Raw genomic sequence first — 16,767 nt, 5'->3', positions numbered from 1 at the left:
GAAGATCCCCTCAACAATACCTACCCTATCTTCCCAACCTTTTTTGCATTAATATCTATTTATTGTTGCCTCCCTCACTAGAATGCAAACTCCATTAGAGAACAATTTTTCCTGCTGTGTTTACTATTATATCCTTAAAACAATGCCTGGTACAATACGAGATGCTCAATAAATATGTTAAATCATTCAGGGGCGCCTGGGTGGCACAGCGGTTAAGCGTCTGCCTTCGGCTCAGGGCGTGATCCCGGCGTTATGGAATTGAGCCCCACATCAGGCTCCTCCGCTATGAGCCTGCTTCTTCCTCTCCCACTCCCCCTGCTTGTGTTCCCTCTCTCGCTGGCTGTCTCTATCTCTGTCAAATAAATAAATAAAATCTTAAAAAAAAAATATGTTAAATCATTCAATAGAAATAATAAGTGGGTTTTTCATGGACATTAAGGAGGGTGCATGATGTAATGAGCATTGGGTGTTACGTAAGACTGATGAATCACTGAACTCTACCTCTGAAACTAATCACATTCCATATGTTAATTAATTGAATTTAAATTAAAAAAAGAAAAACAAAAAACAAAACAAAAATAAATAAATAAGATTGAACAAAATGAGACCACTCTTTTCCTTCCAAAAATCACTTTAGAAAAATAATAGCAAATCCACAAGCATTTTAAAAGCATTTATTGATTTCGTTTTAAAAGAGAAAGATTTAGCTGAATTCACAAAGCATTTTTTTATTTGTTCTGTTGGTTCTATTTGTTTCACCTGCATTAATACTACTATTCCAGCCAGCAAGCTATGTGCTTAAACAATAAATCAGAACTCCACACCTGGCTTATGTGGCTGTATTCTCTTCAGGGCCTTTGTCCAGGATCTTTACTGCAAATAATCCCAGCTTTCTGTGATCCCCAGGAATATTCTATATAGCAATAGCCTTTCCAGGTCCTTACCCCATCCTAACATAAACACAAAGACACAAAGTACTGGCACACTTACAATCTCACCCTCAAACAGTAAGTTCATACAGAGCCCCACATACAAAGGAACCCCACACACAATGTGCCTGTTGATCTGGAAAGCAATACTCTATTTTAAATAAATACCTCCACTGACAGATGAGCACATTCCCAAAAGACAGACACCTTTTCCAAAGACATGCATCTCCTCTTCCAAGGAATGTGAATGTACACACACACATACATGCACACAGACCTTCTTTAATTAAAAAAAAAAGTTGGGGACTCCTGCATTAGATTCTCCACAAACTGGAGAAAAATAGTAAATAAACAGTAGTAAGACTATAAGATTGGATCCATGTGACATCATTCATTTACTAATGTGACCTAAGGCAAGTACCTTAACCGCTGTGAGCCTTATTTTTTCCATCTATAAAATGAGAATATGGGGCGCCTGGGTGGCTCCGTCAGTTAAGCTTCTGCCTTTGGCTCAGGGCATGATCCCAGGGTCCTAAGATCAAGCCCCGAGTCAGGCTCTCTGCTCACTGGGCAGCCTGCTTCTCTCTCTGCCTGCTGCTTCCCCTGCTTGTGCACACTCTCTCTCTCTGACAAATAAATAAAATCTTCAAAAAAAAATTTTTTAATAAATAAATAAATAAATAAAATGAGAATATTTCTACCTACCTCTAGGATTGTCATACAAAATAAATATTAGTTCCCTAGATTTTGCAGGTCAAATTCTTACTAGTCATATAAATTGTTTTTAAAAATAATCTTTCATTTCATAATATGATACAATGTTCATAATAATAAAAGCAGCTCATCTCTACTGAACATATGCTATGTTCCAGGGACTATTCTAGGCACCTTATTCACCTAATCTCATGTAATCATCACAGCAACCCTGGAAGTTGAAGCCCAAGATTACACAACTAGAAAGTAGTAGATAAGAATACAAGGTTCTAAATACTAGGTCTTGACCACAAAATAAATTACTTACCAATTACATTAATAAATACAATGACGGTTTCAAAAAATGTTACTAATCCCTGAACACAGAAATGTATCAAGAATTCAGTTATTTCTTTGCAATTTTATGAAAAATTGGTCAATACTCAAAGCTTAAATGCAATATTTAAAACTACTAAATTCTTATAACACTAGGTCTCTCAATGACATTTATTTCTCCTGGGAATTTTAAAAGCAGTTTTTAAGTTTCATTCATTCTGATGACACTGAAAGTCAAAGCAAAAAATTTAATTTATATATAATTTAAGAAAGGTATAATCAGTTGACTCTCTCTCTTTTTTTTTTTTAAGTAGTCTCCACACCCAGTGTGGAGCCCAACGTGGGGCTTGAACTCACGACCCTGAGATGGAGACCTGAGCTGAAATCAAGAGTTGGACACAACCCACTGAGCCACCCAGGTACCCCAGTTGACTCTTTCAAACCTCATCACTACATTGACATTGTTCTATCCTTGAAGGCAGAAATCTTTTTCTCATATCCTTATCATCTGATATTTACATAATGGACTCCCCAAAAATATTTGTTAATAAATACACAATTAGATAGATATAAATTATAAATATAAAAGGCTCTTCACTTAATAAGTAGTTAATTTATGGAGGAAAAAAAGGTAAATGAATGTTGTAGAAATGCTTAAGTCTCCTGAGCAAACAGCTAATTGAGACTTCTTGTTTTCCAAAGGGAAATTAGGAAAAAGGCACTTATTTAATTATGTAATTGGGACACATGCTATTTGTAGTAAGAAAGCTAAAGTGCAAAGTGCTGCCAAGGCTTTGTAATACTTGGAATCAATACTTAGTACAAAGACAAAATAGTCTACTGACCTTTTAAATTGTTAAGGGATTTTTATTTCCTGTATTTAACAAACAAGATTTAGATGCTACGAATTTAGATTACTAGATTATATTAGGCTAAAACTTCTAAATGACAAAATAACAGAAAGGGACATACTTTACCATCATCCTTTCACTTCTTAGAAATGTAAGAACTTCTCTAGATAAGAAAGATGCATGCCTAGTTATTTAGATTGGTATTCATTTAAACACTGTATCATCACATATTGAGGTAATTGGTCCTGCTACTTATTTTCCAAAAGAATGGCTTAAAATCAACTATCCTAAAAAACAAAATAAACGTTTTTGATGGATATCCTCATTAATTGGTCTCTGGCCAACAATCACCTACAGCAGATCACTAATTTCATGACCTAGGGAATATTTTACAACAAATTCTATGTTAAACAAATTAGATGTTTTTCCTTTTTTTCCCCTAAAGATTAAACTGAACAATTGACAACTCTAAATCTCTCCTGGATTAAATTATCCCAACCAAGCTCAATGGCACAGAATTTGAGCACTTCAACACTCCTCTTTTCTCCTAATAAAATAGTTCTAAAGCTTTCTCATGAAAATCTTAGCCTTACCCCAGACAGACCTTAGCCTATCTCTTTGGATGGCTAGCGGCCATTATCTTTTCAGGCACATGTTCCAATTAGGCTTCCAAATTTTCCAACAAGAAATGTCAACCATCTCCACTTCTTGCTCAGTTAACTGTCAAAGTACACAATCTGGATCTGACCTTAATCAGTAAGAAATAATATCTAGACTGTAAGGTCTCATTAGTGAATGTAATTCACTAAATTAATATATATTCCATAATATTATCCAACTTTTTACCAAAAGCTTAGTTTGCAGACTACTCATTCTTCTATGTGCTATATATTCTAAATTCTACCTCTGAATCATGCTAGACTAATAATGTATTTAGACCAAACCGCTTATTCCTGCATTACTATTTGGCATTTTCTTTCCTTTGGAAAGGTGTGACTGTGAGCATCTTAAGAATGTCATCCTCTGTAACAGAGAATTTCTTTTAAAAGCACATGGAAGAGAAACTTCTTTGGCCCTCGCCAAAGCTGTGCTCTTCTTGATGAGCACATAGATTTAAATGTTAAAATGTAGGAAAAACTATTAGCAAATAAGTAGAATTGCAAATGTGATACTAATAAAGTCTACCAACTTTTAACATCATTGTAAAATGAGGTGTGGAATCTTTTCTATTTCAAGCACTGGCACACAAAAAAATAAGACAAAATAATTTAGATATTCTTATGTATTAAGACATAAAATACCCAAAAATTATATTTCTGTTTTACATCATGGCCAATGACAAAGAAAGCTGAGACATGGTAATACGCTAACATTCCCTCCACCTGCTGACAAAATCCTACCCACTGTCATCAGTGATCGGTAAAGTGAATGCAAAATATCTGTTAAATAAGCTAAAGATTTTTATGAAAAGCTACCTCTTTGGGTCAGTTACTCTTTTTTTTTTTTTTAAGATTTTATTTATTTATTTGACAGAGATAGAGACAGCCAGCGAGAGAGGGAACACAAGCAGGGGGAGTGGAAGAGGAAGAAGCAGGCTCATAGCGGAGGAGCCTGATGTAGGGCTCGATCCCATAATGCCGGGATCACGCCCTGAGCCGACGGCAGACGCTTAACCACTGTGCCACCCAGGCGCCCCGGGTCAGTTACTCTTGACCTTATCTATGTATTTTGGTGAAAACCAATCCACTTTAAGAAGATGAAATACTTCATGATAGAATGAAGTAATTATTTTATTAAAAAAAAAAGCCATAAACAATTTTAGATGGTGTGCCTCATGTCTAAGAAAATTCTAAAGTGGGCAATCCAATTAGGATTAACCTTAAAACTTGCAGTTGCCTCTGGATACTGCAAATTATCATATTCCTTCCTCCCATAAGCTGTCATCAGTGTTTATATAAAAGAATTTCCAAGAACCTACTTGGCCACATTTGACAAGCCTGTTTTATATACAAGGAACACTAGACTGGAAGTTTTCACTCTGGCTTTACCATTTACTAATAACAGTAATTTCTGTTTTTCCATCTGCAAATCGAGGATTTTTTAGAACATTAGCTGTTTCCAAATTGATAACAGATTTTGAGAAAATCAGTTGTTTCCTAATTCTTTAGAATCCTGGGGTAAAGAACATGGGGTCAGGGGAAGAGGAATGTTGGGTCAAACGGGCCTCCTCAACTCATATCCCTATAGTTTCATTGGTTCACAAGAACATCTTAAAACACTGAAAAGAATTTAGAATAAAATTTCTAATATAAATATAAATACAAATATACAAAAAGGCATTTTCAAAAATATAAACAAGGAGAACTTCTGTCTCAGCTCTGCTGCAATCTCATTAACAATAAAGCTTAATGTTAACTAAATGTGGGGGGAAAAACTAAACTGAGATTAAGTCAAAAGAGCACATCATCTAATGAATACACTGCAAGATTAACAGTCCTAAAGTAAATTTATCTCTAAGGGACAAACCAAAAGACTTTACAAACCAAATCAGAGGCAGAAATACTGGGCCTGCTCAAAGTTAAGTCAGTGTGTCAAAAGCTGGGACTGAATTCAAAAGAACTTGGCTCTTAAGAATGAGTACTAGCCATCTCTGAAGTACAAGTAGGATATCTTCACTTAAATGCCACCTTTAGGGCATATAGTCAAATAAAATATCAAAAATAATCAGGAATATTATCCCCACAAAATTTAAGGTGGATAATAGTGTAGGAAAGTGACTCAAAATTTTGAATATATTTACATTTGACGAAAGTCAAAACTTAAAAGATTTCCAGTACACTAACATATTGACTATCTAAAGAATATTTTTTTCCTGTGAAAATGCTTACAGCAATTGTTTGAAAAAAGAGGTAAAAAGGCAGTGTGAACAATGGATTTTCTAAAACCATAGACTAGAGACTTAATAACACACAGCTGTTCTGAATCACAGAAGACAGACTGAGAAAAGTCTATTCCAAACTACCAACAGAATACTTTTATCATATGAAATCCCTTAACCTCTGCTCAAAATTATCTGATAAACAACTCCAATTTTTAGAAAACTCTTTCCAGACATGAAATCTGCCCATTCTTTCTAGTCATTCTGATTTCATTAATTCTACAGATGCCAAATTGTCATCAATTTACGCCAGTCTTTTCAAGGAAAAGTACATGATGTATTATGTTAAAGGGGGAAAAGCTATGTGGGAGCAAGGAAATGACAGTTTAAAAAGACTAAATAATAATGAATAGTGAATTCAAAAGTAATTTAGGCTAGCTCAGTCTTGTGGTAAGTTTAAAAACTTTTGGAACTTTAAATCTATTTTCCCATAGAAGCAAAGTTATAAATGACAGCAAGATTCCTAAGTGAATCCACAAAAAAAAAAAAAAAAAAAAAAAAAAAAAATTGGAAAGTTCCAAAGTTCTACAGACCCTAACCACCATTTCAGAATTTTAATGTGGGTGCCAGAAACACAGATAGTCCTAATAGCTAAGAAAAGGTGGAAGAGTCACATCATTTTCTGACACTACTCTCCAATGCCCCATCTAAAATCTTCTGAAGTGGTAGTTACCAAAGTATGGTCTAGGGACCTTTGCAGGGATCTCAAGATCTGCTTCAGGGACCAAAAGGTCAAAACTATTTTAATACTATTATTATGTGAAGATGTTCAACTTTTTCTCATTCTCCCATGAGTGGACAGTGGAGTTTTTTTTTAAAGGCTGTATGATATATGGTACTTCAAAAGACTGAATATAAAAGCAGAAGTGAGAATCCAAGTATCTTCTATTAAGCCAGACATTAAAAAGATTTGCAAAATATAAAACAATGCCACTCTATTTGGTTTTCTTTTTGCTTTAGAAAAGTTACTTTTCATAAAGTACACTGTTTATTTTAATACATATGGGTTTATTATAGATTTTTTTTTAAAGATTTTATTTATTTATTCAACAGAGATAGAGACAGCCAGCGAGAGAGGGAACACAGCAGGGGGAGTGGGAGAGGAAGAAGCAGGCTCATAGCGGAGGAGCCTGATGTGGGGCTCTATCCCATAACGCCGGGATCACGCCCTGAGCCGAAGGCAGACGCTTAACCGCTGTGCCACCCAGGCGCCCCTATTATAGATATTTTTAATGAAATAAAAAATATTTCTATAGTTACCAGGCTTAATTTTTTTAAGATTTTATTTATTTATTTGAGAGAGAGTGTGCGAGTGTGCATGGGGGGGCGGGGGGGGGGGGGCAAAAGGAGAGGGAGAGAGAGAATCCCAAGTAGGCTCCACACCCAGTATGGAACCCAACACAGGCTCAGTCCCACGACCTGAGATCATGACCTGAGCTGAAATCAAGAAGTCAGACGCCAAACCAACTGAGCTGCCCAGGCGCCCCCAGGCTTAATTTTGAATGAAGTACATATCAATATAAATTACATAAGTAAAAGCTCTTTGGAGTCTTCAGTAATTTAGAAGAATGTACAGTTCTTGAGATTGAAAAGTTTGAGAACCACTATTCTAGGCAGTAAAGTCAAGGTCTACATTCCTTGAAGTCAGTGGTATGATTAATGTCAAGTAGGAAGGTTAGGGGCACAGGAGCACTTATAGAGTTGTGAAATGAAGACCCTGGGAGAAAATTCTGAGGTGATAAAATTCTGATGATAAAAGCAGAACGGGTAAAGTCTAGAGCCTTCATTTCCTCTCTTCTATTCATCCTTAGCACAGTAGATAAATGACAATTAGTAGCAGTGTCAGGTAGCACTATGAATAAAGGCACAGAAGCTGAAAAGTAAGAAAAGTATCTTAGTAGAATGATTGAAGACTACTAGGAAGTCCATTTTAACCACAGAATGGGTTAGGTCCACAGATGTAATACAAGGTAAGGCTATGGGAGTAAGGGTCATACTGAGAATAAATAATATGCTTAAGTAAATAAATTTAACCAGGCAAGAGGAAAGCTGCTGAAAAATTTTCAGCCAACTGGTGATAAAATCAGAGTTTCTAAATGCCAAAGTTTTAAAAAATATTTTTATCTATTATAAAATGTGAAACATTTTAACATCCATAAATGAAAACACTGATTATATAATTAAAGATTTCAAATACATAAAAACATGAAGACTCACCATGTTGTTTCTGCTTTGGATTATACATTTTCCACCACCGAAAAATTATAAATCCATCCTGAATTCTATGCAAGACAAATTACAAAAATGAAAACTTCAGTAACAATTTATTCATTTAATATTATAAAAAGCAGGCAATTGATAATGAATATGAAAATACAGAAAATTCTCAACAGATCACTGGTATAGATAAATGCTTCATAATCTCCAGTTAAAAAAGGAAAAGAGAATTTACATAGCTCTAAATTAGATTTTTCTACTTAGGTAAAATTTAATACCAGATCACATGTAATAGGAAAATGAAGTGATAACAGAAAAACTTTTTTCTTTTATAAATGATATTTTTTAAATGGTGTAAAAACTCATAAACAAAAAGCCAAATCTTGAAAGGGGGACATTAGGATGCTAACAGAAAGATAACCCCTTCATCTCTGTAATCATATATAACCTCATGCCTCAAAAGGATGAACTTACAGCCCTCACCTTTACTTTTTACTTTTCTTTTCAAAATAATTTTAGACGCACAAAGAAGTTGCCTCTACTGTTTCAAGTGAGGTATGCGTATTACCAAACCCTAGCACCTTTCAACTAATTTAAAACTTTCAAGTTCTAAGTAACAAATGTTAAGATAATCACAAAAATAGAGTAAACTTTTCTTTCAAGGCCTACAGAAGAAAGAACATATCAAACATATTGTCATTTCTATTATACTCAGATTTGTGTTTCTTCCTTACAGTAAAATTAAAGTAGCTAACAGATACTAAAAAATTCTTAAAACTTATTACCTATCATAAGGAGCTAATGGATGAGTTATCAGCATCCCTGATCCTTGTTTTATGTAACAAATGACCACCATGAATTGTACAAGAAAAATGGTCAGGTAATTTAATGGTTCATGTGTTCATCTAGGAATGAAATGAGATTATTCATTTCTTTAAGCTGCTATTTGATAAACTTTGTGCCAGGCTAAACCTTAGTTAAATTAATCTACTGATAAAAATATTTTTAAACATCAATTTGCCAGAATTTATTACAAAAAAATTATTTTTGATTTATGGCTTTATTTGAAAAACCAAATCATATCAAATAAAATATCATCAGAAAAAAATTTTACTATATTTCAAGTTTGTTTGAATTTTTTGTTTTTTGCTTTTTTTACCTAATAGACATGTCTTCTGTAATGTAATAAATTTCACGAACCATGACTTTTCCAGAAAGAACAGAGAAAGAGAAGGACCCTGTTGTAGGGGGGGAAAGAAAAGTGATTAATGGAATTGTTTTGATCCAGAGTGAGCACTTAAAGCTTAAAATAATCTTAGCATTCAATTTATTCAATAATTAAATGTTCTCTCTCGACTCCCTCCTGATACCCTTATAACCTTACTAATTTTCTATTGCTCTTTCCTGGAATATAACAAAAAGTACAATAAGTACCATCACTATGAACTGAGCTACTGAATAACCATATGAAGACACTGAATAGCTGCTTCATATGAATAATTCCCTTAATTATGCAAAACTTTAAATAAAGCCCAAAGCACTGACTAATTCACCACTTTTCTCCATTAATTTCTTTGACTCCAGGAATCAGTCATTGCCTCAAATTAGTGGAAGGTGACTTATGTTTGAGAGAAATTTTATTTATGTTCTCTAAGAAGTACTCTAATGAAGGTTAGAATGGTTCTAGACAGTGACCTCTCACCCCTTTTCCCACTGGTTGAGGGCTTTCCGATGCCTAATGGTTCCAAACAGACCCTCATATCTGCAAACTTCCCACTTAAGAGTAGTTGGAAACTTAAATTAACAATGCAGGCCACAAAATGAAATACACAAAATGATTCTAACTTACAGATTTTTTAAGTATGGTTACTGAAAAAAAAAAAACAGCAAAAACCTCATTGAGCGTTAGAAACTTCCCTTGGATAGTAGAATCCTGAGAAATTTATATTTCCATATTTTATATGTGCCTATATTTTTCAAATTGTTTTAACGAGCATCTTTTATAAGAAAAAAAAATTCAAAAGTTACTATAGAAACACTTTAAGAAATAAGGTAAAGAACCTAACCAAGTGATAGAGTCAGAGTGCTGAATGAGAGAAATTCCAGTTAGGTTAATGTTCATGAAACAAAGGTAAATTTCTAAAGCTACTATCACTTATAAAAAATAAATTTATAATATATATCTCAAGATTATGCAGAAGAAAAACATTCAGTGTTACACAAACTTACCAATATGGATATAGCCATGTTTGTATAATCTATTAAGAACCAATGTTAAAATAAGACCAACATTTCGAGAATTGTAATATGTGAGATATATAATCCATCCACAGGATAAAATGGTAGCTGTCGGGAGAAAAAAATGCAAAAGAATTTCACTATAAGTTTCCTTTACCATCACCTTAATACTCAGTAAAAATTTGTTAGTAAAAGTTCATTTATTACATTCAGAAATGACAGGATTTACTTCGATATGATAATATGTCCTCTTACAATTTAATACTTAGATTTTTAATACCAAATGTTGATTCTACCTTATCCAACTTTCCTCATTTTTCTTTACTCATTAGCCAGAAAAGCACATATTTCAATCAGATCAATTAAAGAAATACTGCCAGGGGTGCCTGTGTGGCTCAGTCGGTTAAGCATTTCCCTCTTGATTAAGGCTCAGGTCATGATTTCAGGGTCGTGAGATTGAGTCTCACTTTGAACTCTATGATAGACATGGATCCTGCTTAAGATTCTCTCCCTCCCTCTCCCTCTGCTCCTCCTCCCGCTCCCCCCACCCTGATTTTCACACACGAAAGCGCACCCTCTCTCGAAAAAAAGAGAAAGAAAAAAATACTTCTTTTTTTTTCTGTTTCCTTTTTCACTGTTTTGTACTCTTTATTATTAAATGTATATAAAGATGTTCTGGAAGGAGAAAGCCCATGTTTCTGAATATTCTGAAAAATATTCACCTTTATCAGGCTAAAAGCTCATTCCCAAGCTATTTCCTAAAGGTTACAGTCATTTAAAAAGAAATAAAACCAATGATTTTTTAAATCAGAGGAAAGGTAGTTTTTTTAAATCAATAATTTCTACTTTTTAAAAAAAATGGAAAGAAGTGATAATTTTACCCTACTTAACGGCATAGCTATATTAAACAGGCCATTTTATACTATTTTGCTATAATTGATAAGACAATAACCTACTTTTAAAGAATGCCAGTGAATATGCTACAGTAAATATTTCAAATTTGACTCATTTTTCATAAGAAGTGTATAGTCACCTATAGGATTCATAATATTTCCAAAAGAACCTAGTTTATGCATATACAAAAAATAAAACATAAGAAAGCACTTTTTGACAATAAATTTCCTTTTAGTTAAAAGTATAACTATTTTCTAAATTAGGACAAAGTAATGTAAAGCAATTAAATATGTACAATCATTTAGCAACATCACATTAAGTTCTTAATTTTTTAAAAAGTTATTTAATGTGGATAAAACAGTCACTGAGTCAAAATACATTTTCTCAGGGTAGCTTAGATTGACAGTAATAACTCTAATGTAGCAAGTGCTACGATTTGCCCACAAAAATTATTTCTAGAATAATCTTTTGAAAAATTACTTTGATGATATGTCATTATTTTTGTCCTTGTAAACAGTGTTTTGGGGTTTTTTTTTTACTGAAGTATAGTTGACACGCAATGTTACATTAGTTTCACGTATACAACATAGTGATTTTAGTATGTCATTACATTTTAAATTTAAAGATATTTTGTGCTAATTTTTACTGTAAATCACTGTATCAAGAGCAGGTTATGGTGTGCCATTCAGAAAGGCAAGAGGCATTTGCTGAGAAAGTATGCTTCTAATATTATACAACCTGAGAATTGTGGCCTTTTCATTGCATCATTTTCCCCAACCCCCTTCATTGTCATAAGGCCACTTAGTAAAACAGCAAGAGTAAACACTCACTCAATGTTTTTCTGGCTGTTGCTGTTGTTTTGTCCTTAAGGAAAGAAGTTATATACAACAGAAAAAAGTCAGAAATTCTAGGTGATAAGAGACTGATAGAAAATAAGGAAGAATTCCACTGTTATTTAAACTAAAAGAGAATTTTCAATGCTGCTTTTATGAAATTCTATTTCATGTTAATGTCTTGCATTTCATCTCACTTTTCTGGGCTTTAGTTAATGATAATTTGTACTAGATCACTTCTGTCAATTAGAAAAAAAAGAGAACTCAAAGTTTAAATGGTAATCCAATCCTACATACAAATCATGAATAATAACATTCCTTCTATACACACTTCACCACTACCCATTTCCTTATCACATATCCTGTGGTGTCATGAAAGAAGCATAAGCATACACTCAGAAAAAAACAGCTATGTTACCTGTATATGTTATTTAATCCTATGGGCCTCAATTCCACAAGTTAAAAGTCTGCTCCCTTCATAAGTTTGCTCTGATCATTGAGACAACATATGCAAAATGCCAATGATATGTGGCACACAGAAGATGTTCAATAAATATCATTACCCTCTCTTTCCCCTCTGAACCCATCTTACCCTTTCTATTTCCTCCTCTACCTTTCTAATTGTTATGCTGAAATTCAAATCAAATACTGTTATTCCACAAAAACTTCCTGGACAATAACAGCCTACAGTATTCTCTCCTTTCCTGATTATTATTTTGTATTTCCCCCTCTTATTTGTTCATATTCATTCATTCACTCGTATTTCCTCCCTTTCTTTGCCACTGATTTATACACTGTTTTGTATTATTTCTATGAACCTAGGAAACTTCTGGAATATTAGACAAAAAAAAAATTGTACTGGCAGAGCCCAATGTTAAGTATGTAAGGAGTAAAGAGATGAGATTAATTAGGCATATACACTCTATTTTGCTATAAAGATATATTTACCATGGGAATTTATCACTTTTAAAATAAAACAAACGTGTGTGTGTGTGTGTGTGTGTGTGTGTGTTTATGTCTCAAGATGGGGGGGCAATGAATGAGTGGACTTGAGAGAGGAAAGATAAGCTAAGTGCAATGTCTTTCTTCTCCTCCCACCTCCCCTAAGTCAGACAACGAGGCAGCCTAAGAAAAAGAGCCCTCCAGAGCACTCACCAGAACAAATATTCACAGAAACACAGATTAAAACCTTTTTTGCAAAAAATAAACCAATGGTATTATAAGCATTTCAACTTCAGCTAACTACTGCTTAAAATTTGGCAGTTGTTAATCCATACATAACAAACAATAAAGTATAAGAAAATATATTCTACTTACCAACAAGGAGCCAAACAACATTGGAATTGTGTTCTGTAAGAAAATCTTCTAATTGAGTGATACTAGGAACAATACTCTCATTCTTCCTTTGATCCATTACTGAAGTTTTTCCAGACCAGCATGTAGTGGCCTAAGAGTTCAAAAGTTAAATTTAGAATCAGAGATTTGTTAAACTGCAAGGGAAATTGTATAAGCAGGAAAAAAGGTGAATTTAATAAAAATGAAAGTTCATTAAACCCCATTCCAGTTCCTTCAATAAGAATGAAAAATATACAAACAGCAACAAAGCATGTCCATATTTCTATATAAAATGTAAGACACATTTTTAGTGTCCTGCTTTCACCATTCTAAGAATTGAATAGAGACCTGGGTTCAGTTACCAAACTCTGGTTCCAAATATGAGGGACATAATTACTAAATTTAATCAAAGACATTTATCTCAACAATAGAAGGAAGTATTAATGATCTGTATTAGACAAATTCATCTACACTTGTCTCAAAAGCTGCCACTAAGTGTTGTATTTACGTATTAACTTATATTAGTCCTGCTTAACCTCCAACAGCTCTTTTCCCATTGTTCCATGGGGAAACATCTTCCTACTTAGGACTCACTCTGAGTTTGGACAGTAAGCAGATCTCCTCCTATCAGATGGTCAGGATGAATTACAATGATTACATGTCAAATTGTGACCAGACATGTGAAGAATGTATGTGTGTGTGAGTGTGTATATGTATATGCACTTCAGCCGGTTAAGTATGAATATTTAGATGTATTGAGAAAGAGTTAGATAAACTGAAAATGAGTAAAAAGTGAGGAATAAAAGTTCTTATTTTATGATTGAAGGAACAGGAAAATTATCCCTCTGTTAAAAATTATCCCTCATGTCGCGGCACCTGGGTGGCTCAGTCGGTTAAGCGTCTGCCTTCATCTCGAGTCATGATCCCAGGGTCCTGGGATCGAGCCCCGCATTGGGCTCCCTGCTCAATGGGGAGTCTGCTTCTCCCTCTCCTTCTGTGTGTTCTCTCTCTTAGATAAATAAAATCTTTTTTAAAAAATTATCCCTCATGTTAATACAGCATTAACATGACTAACCCAACCTACCTATAAAAAATTATCTTGTGATAAATCAGGAAAAGGTAAAGCAAAACTAAACAACAACAACAACAAACAGCCTTAATCACAAAGAGAGCTACATGGTTAATGATCATTTAAGGCCAAATAATAGGTGATTTTACAGAAAACTAGAAAAACAGATTTTAAAACAGGAAGCATAAGTGAGGACAACTTTCTAGGTGAAATTCAGTACAGTTGACTTGTCAACTTCCTGAAAATGTTCTCACCAGAGAACCTATCTTACTCACCAGAGTCCTATCAGAGGTCACAAAACAGGTTTAAAAAGTGGGTTAGGCAACATTGCCAGATTACAATGTTTCATATTTCTAAATTGTTGAAACGTTATCAATTCAGAGGCAAGTTAAACATCTCTTTAAAAAAAAAAAATAAAGCTCAATAACAAAAGGTTTATTAGTAATAGTGATAGGGAAACCTAAGGGTAAAAGAACTAGGAAAAAAATTTAAATGTTTTCATTTTTCAATAATCTTTTTTTCCCCTACAGTTTAGAAAATGCGTAAAAAATGTTCTCATAGTGAACAGGTTGGTAGTGACCCCGTGGGAGGTAGGGTACAAACTTCCAGCTATGAGATAATAAGTTCTGGGGATATAATGTACATCATGGTGACTACAGTTAACAATACTGTATTATATACTTGAAAGTTGCTAAGAGAATAGATCTTAAAAGTTCTCATCAGAAAAGTTATAACTATGTGAGGTGATGGCAGTTACTGTGGTAATCATTTTGCAATATATATTTATATCAAACCATGTCATGCCTCTTAACTAATATTATATGCTAACTATACCTCAAAACTAGAAAAAAGTGTTCTCATGCTTTTCAAAGCTTTGAAAAATCTGTCAACTGGCAACTTATAATTTGGGGGCTAACTTTACAACATGAGCTTTTCTTTCTTTCTTTTTTGTTTTAAACTAAAAAAAATAAGATAAATACAAATTTTAAAAGGAAGAAAACACTGAAAAGGCTTATATTCAAAACCAAAAATAATAGCTTATCTGCTACAAAGTAACATCTGTGCCTATTTCATATTTATTGTTACGATTTTATAGTACACCCACACACCCCTGCTGATGAAAAGATCACCTACTAACTCCTAGGGATGTTTCATGAGGGATGTATCCTGGCATTCAGGTTTCCATATAAAAAGGTAATCTGTTTTGAGCCATATCCAAGGGGAAGTGATCTATCCACCAAAAGGACCTAAAGATCTCATCCAAAATTTCTACCACTAACTTCTATAACAAGCCACAGCCAAAGAGAATGAGAAAGAGGGTGTTCAGGTTGCAAAGACAGAAAATTGCAGTATCACACAGATTTAACCAACACTTTTCCAATTATTAGTTAATGCAAAACCTTTAAGAGATATCAACAGATAAAGGTTCAATAGTTAAAACATTTAGAGTAAGTACAGAAGTAAAGGCTAAGACTTAATAAAGGCCCTAAGTAAGAAGGAGACATTCTGATGAAAAGGAAATAAGTCAAAGCAGCAATGGACACAGAGAATCCAGACTGAACTAGGGCTATATGCTTAGTCACACTAAGCATGGTACACCATGATACACCATGAATTCCTTAATGGAGAGGAACTAGACACTGATATAAGAACCTACTGCATATTCTTCATGAAGCAAATGATGGAATAACAAATTGGTTGTTTTCTCTTCCTCAATAGTTCAGTCTAAAATCCATAAGGTAAAGCACAGTGAGGTAAGCATCTGCATTTGGGGAAAAGACAGGAGTCTCAGTGGCATAGGGGGATATCAGAGTCCAATAATATTAAGTATCTATTTATGTGATGAAGAGGCTAGTGAAACACTGGCAGTGTTTCAGGGGATCAAAGCCACAGCAGGATGAGGAGACCATACTTGTAGGGAAGAGGTCAGGCACAGGGTGCTAGAGTCTGAGTGGAAGGAAGACAGCATCAATGGTAGGGGGAAGAGGCTGAAGAAGGAGACCAGCTTAAGGCGTTGGAGCCCGAGCAGGGAGGTTGCCTCATGCGGGGTGTCAGAACCCAAGAGGGAGACATCAGACCCCACAGAGATAAATAGGGCTTCCATGCAGGAGGGCAATCTGGAGTAGTGTGTTGATGTGGGAGCAGGATAAGGAGGACACACACCTAGTAAAACAGCCCTTGCAGGGTACAGGGGAGGGGATCAATTAAGTAAATATATTAAGGATAATAAAAGTCAGTTTTCTCACTGTTGGAGGCTATATAAATGAAGAATATTAGAATTAATCTTGTGGTGTTTGATAAGAACTGGAGGTATAGATTTCAATGTAAGTGAAGATGGGAATAAATATGGCTACAAACACGTGTATGTATGTTAACACATATGCTCACTAATAGGTCTGAGAGCAGCAGCACTGCAATTAAAATGAATAGAGAA

General features: G+C 34.3%; 1 protein-coding gene across 16 annotated transcripts in view; it reads right to left on the bottom strand.

Moving 5' to 3' along the window:
* Nucleotides 1–16,767, bottom strand: part of BLTP1 (bridge-like lipid transfer protein family member 1) — a 195,615-nt gene that overhangs the window by 162,470 nt on the left and 16,378 nt on the right. For 15 of the 16 annotated variants that reach the window (XM_057310047.1, XM_044384298.3, XM_044384302.3 and 12 more), the window contains exons 3-6: nt 13,247–13,376; nt 10,194–10,310; nt 9,124–9,202; nt 7,965–8,029 (exon numbers count right to left, since the gene is read on the bottom strand). In XM_057310047.1, the coding sequence (XP_057166030.1) occupies nt 7,965–8,029; nt 9,124–9,202; nt 10,194–10,310; nt 13,247–13,343 (358 nt within the window). In that variant the 5' untranslated portion in view covers nt 13,344–13,376. Of the gene's footprint in view, nt 1–7,964; nt 8,030–9,123; nt 9,203–10,193; nt 10,311–13,246; nt 13,377–16,767 lie in introns of those variants that run through there. The other variant, XM_044384305.3, reaches the window with a different exon arrangement.

The sequence above is a fragment of the Ursus arctos genome, unplaced genomic scaffold, assembly GCF_023065955.2.
Source record: "Ursus arctos isolate Adak ecotype North America unplaced genomic scaffold, UrsArc2.0 scaffold_11, whole genome shotgun sequence".
Lineage (NCBI taxonomy): Eukaryota > Metazoa > Chordata > Mammalia > Carnivora > Ursidae > Ursus > Ursus arctos.
The sequence above is the reverse complement of the archived record's forward strand: the minus strand, read 5'-3'. Positions and strand labels throughout refer to the sequence as shown.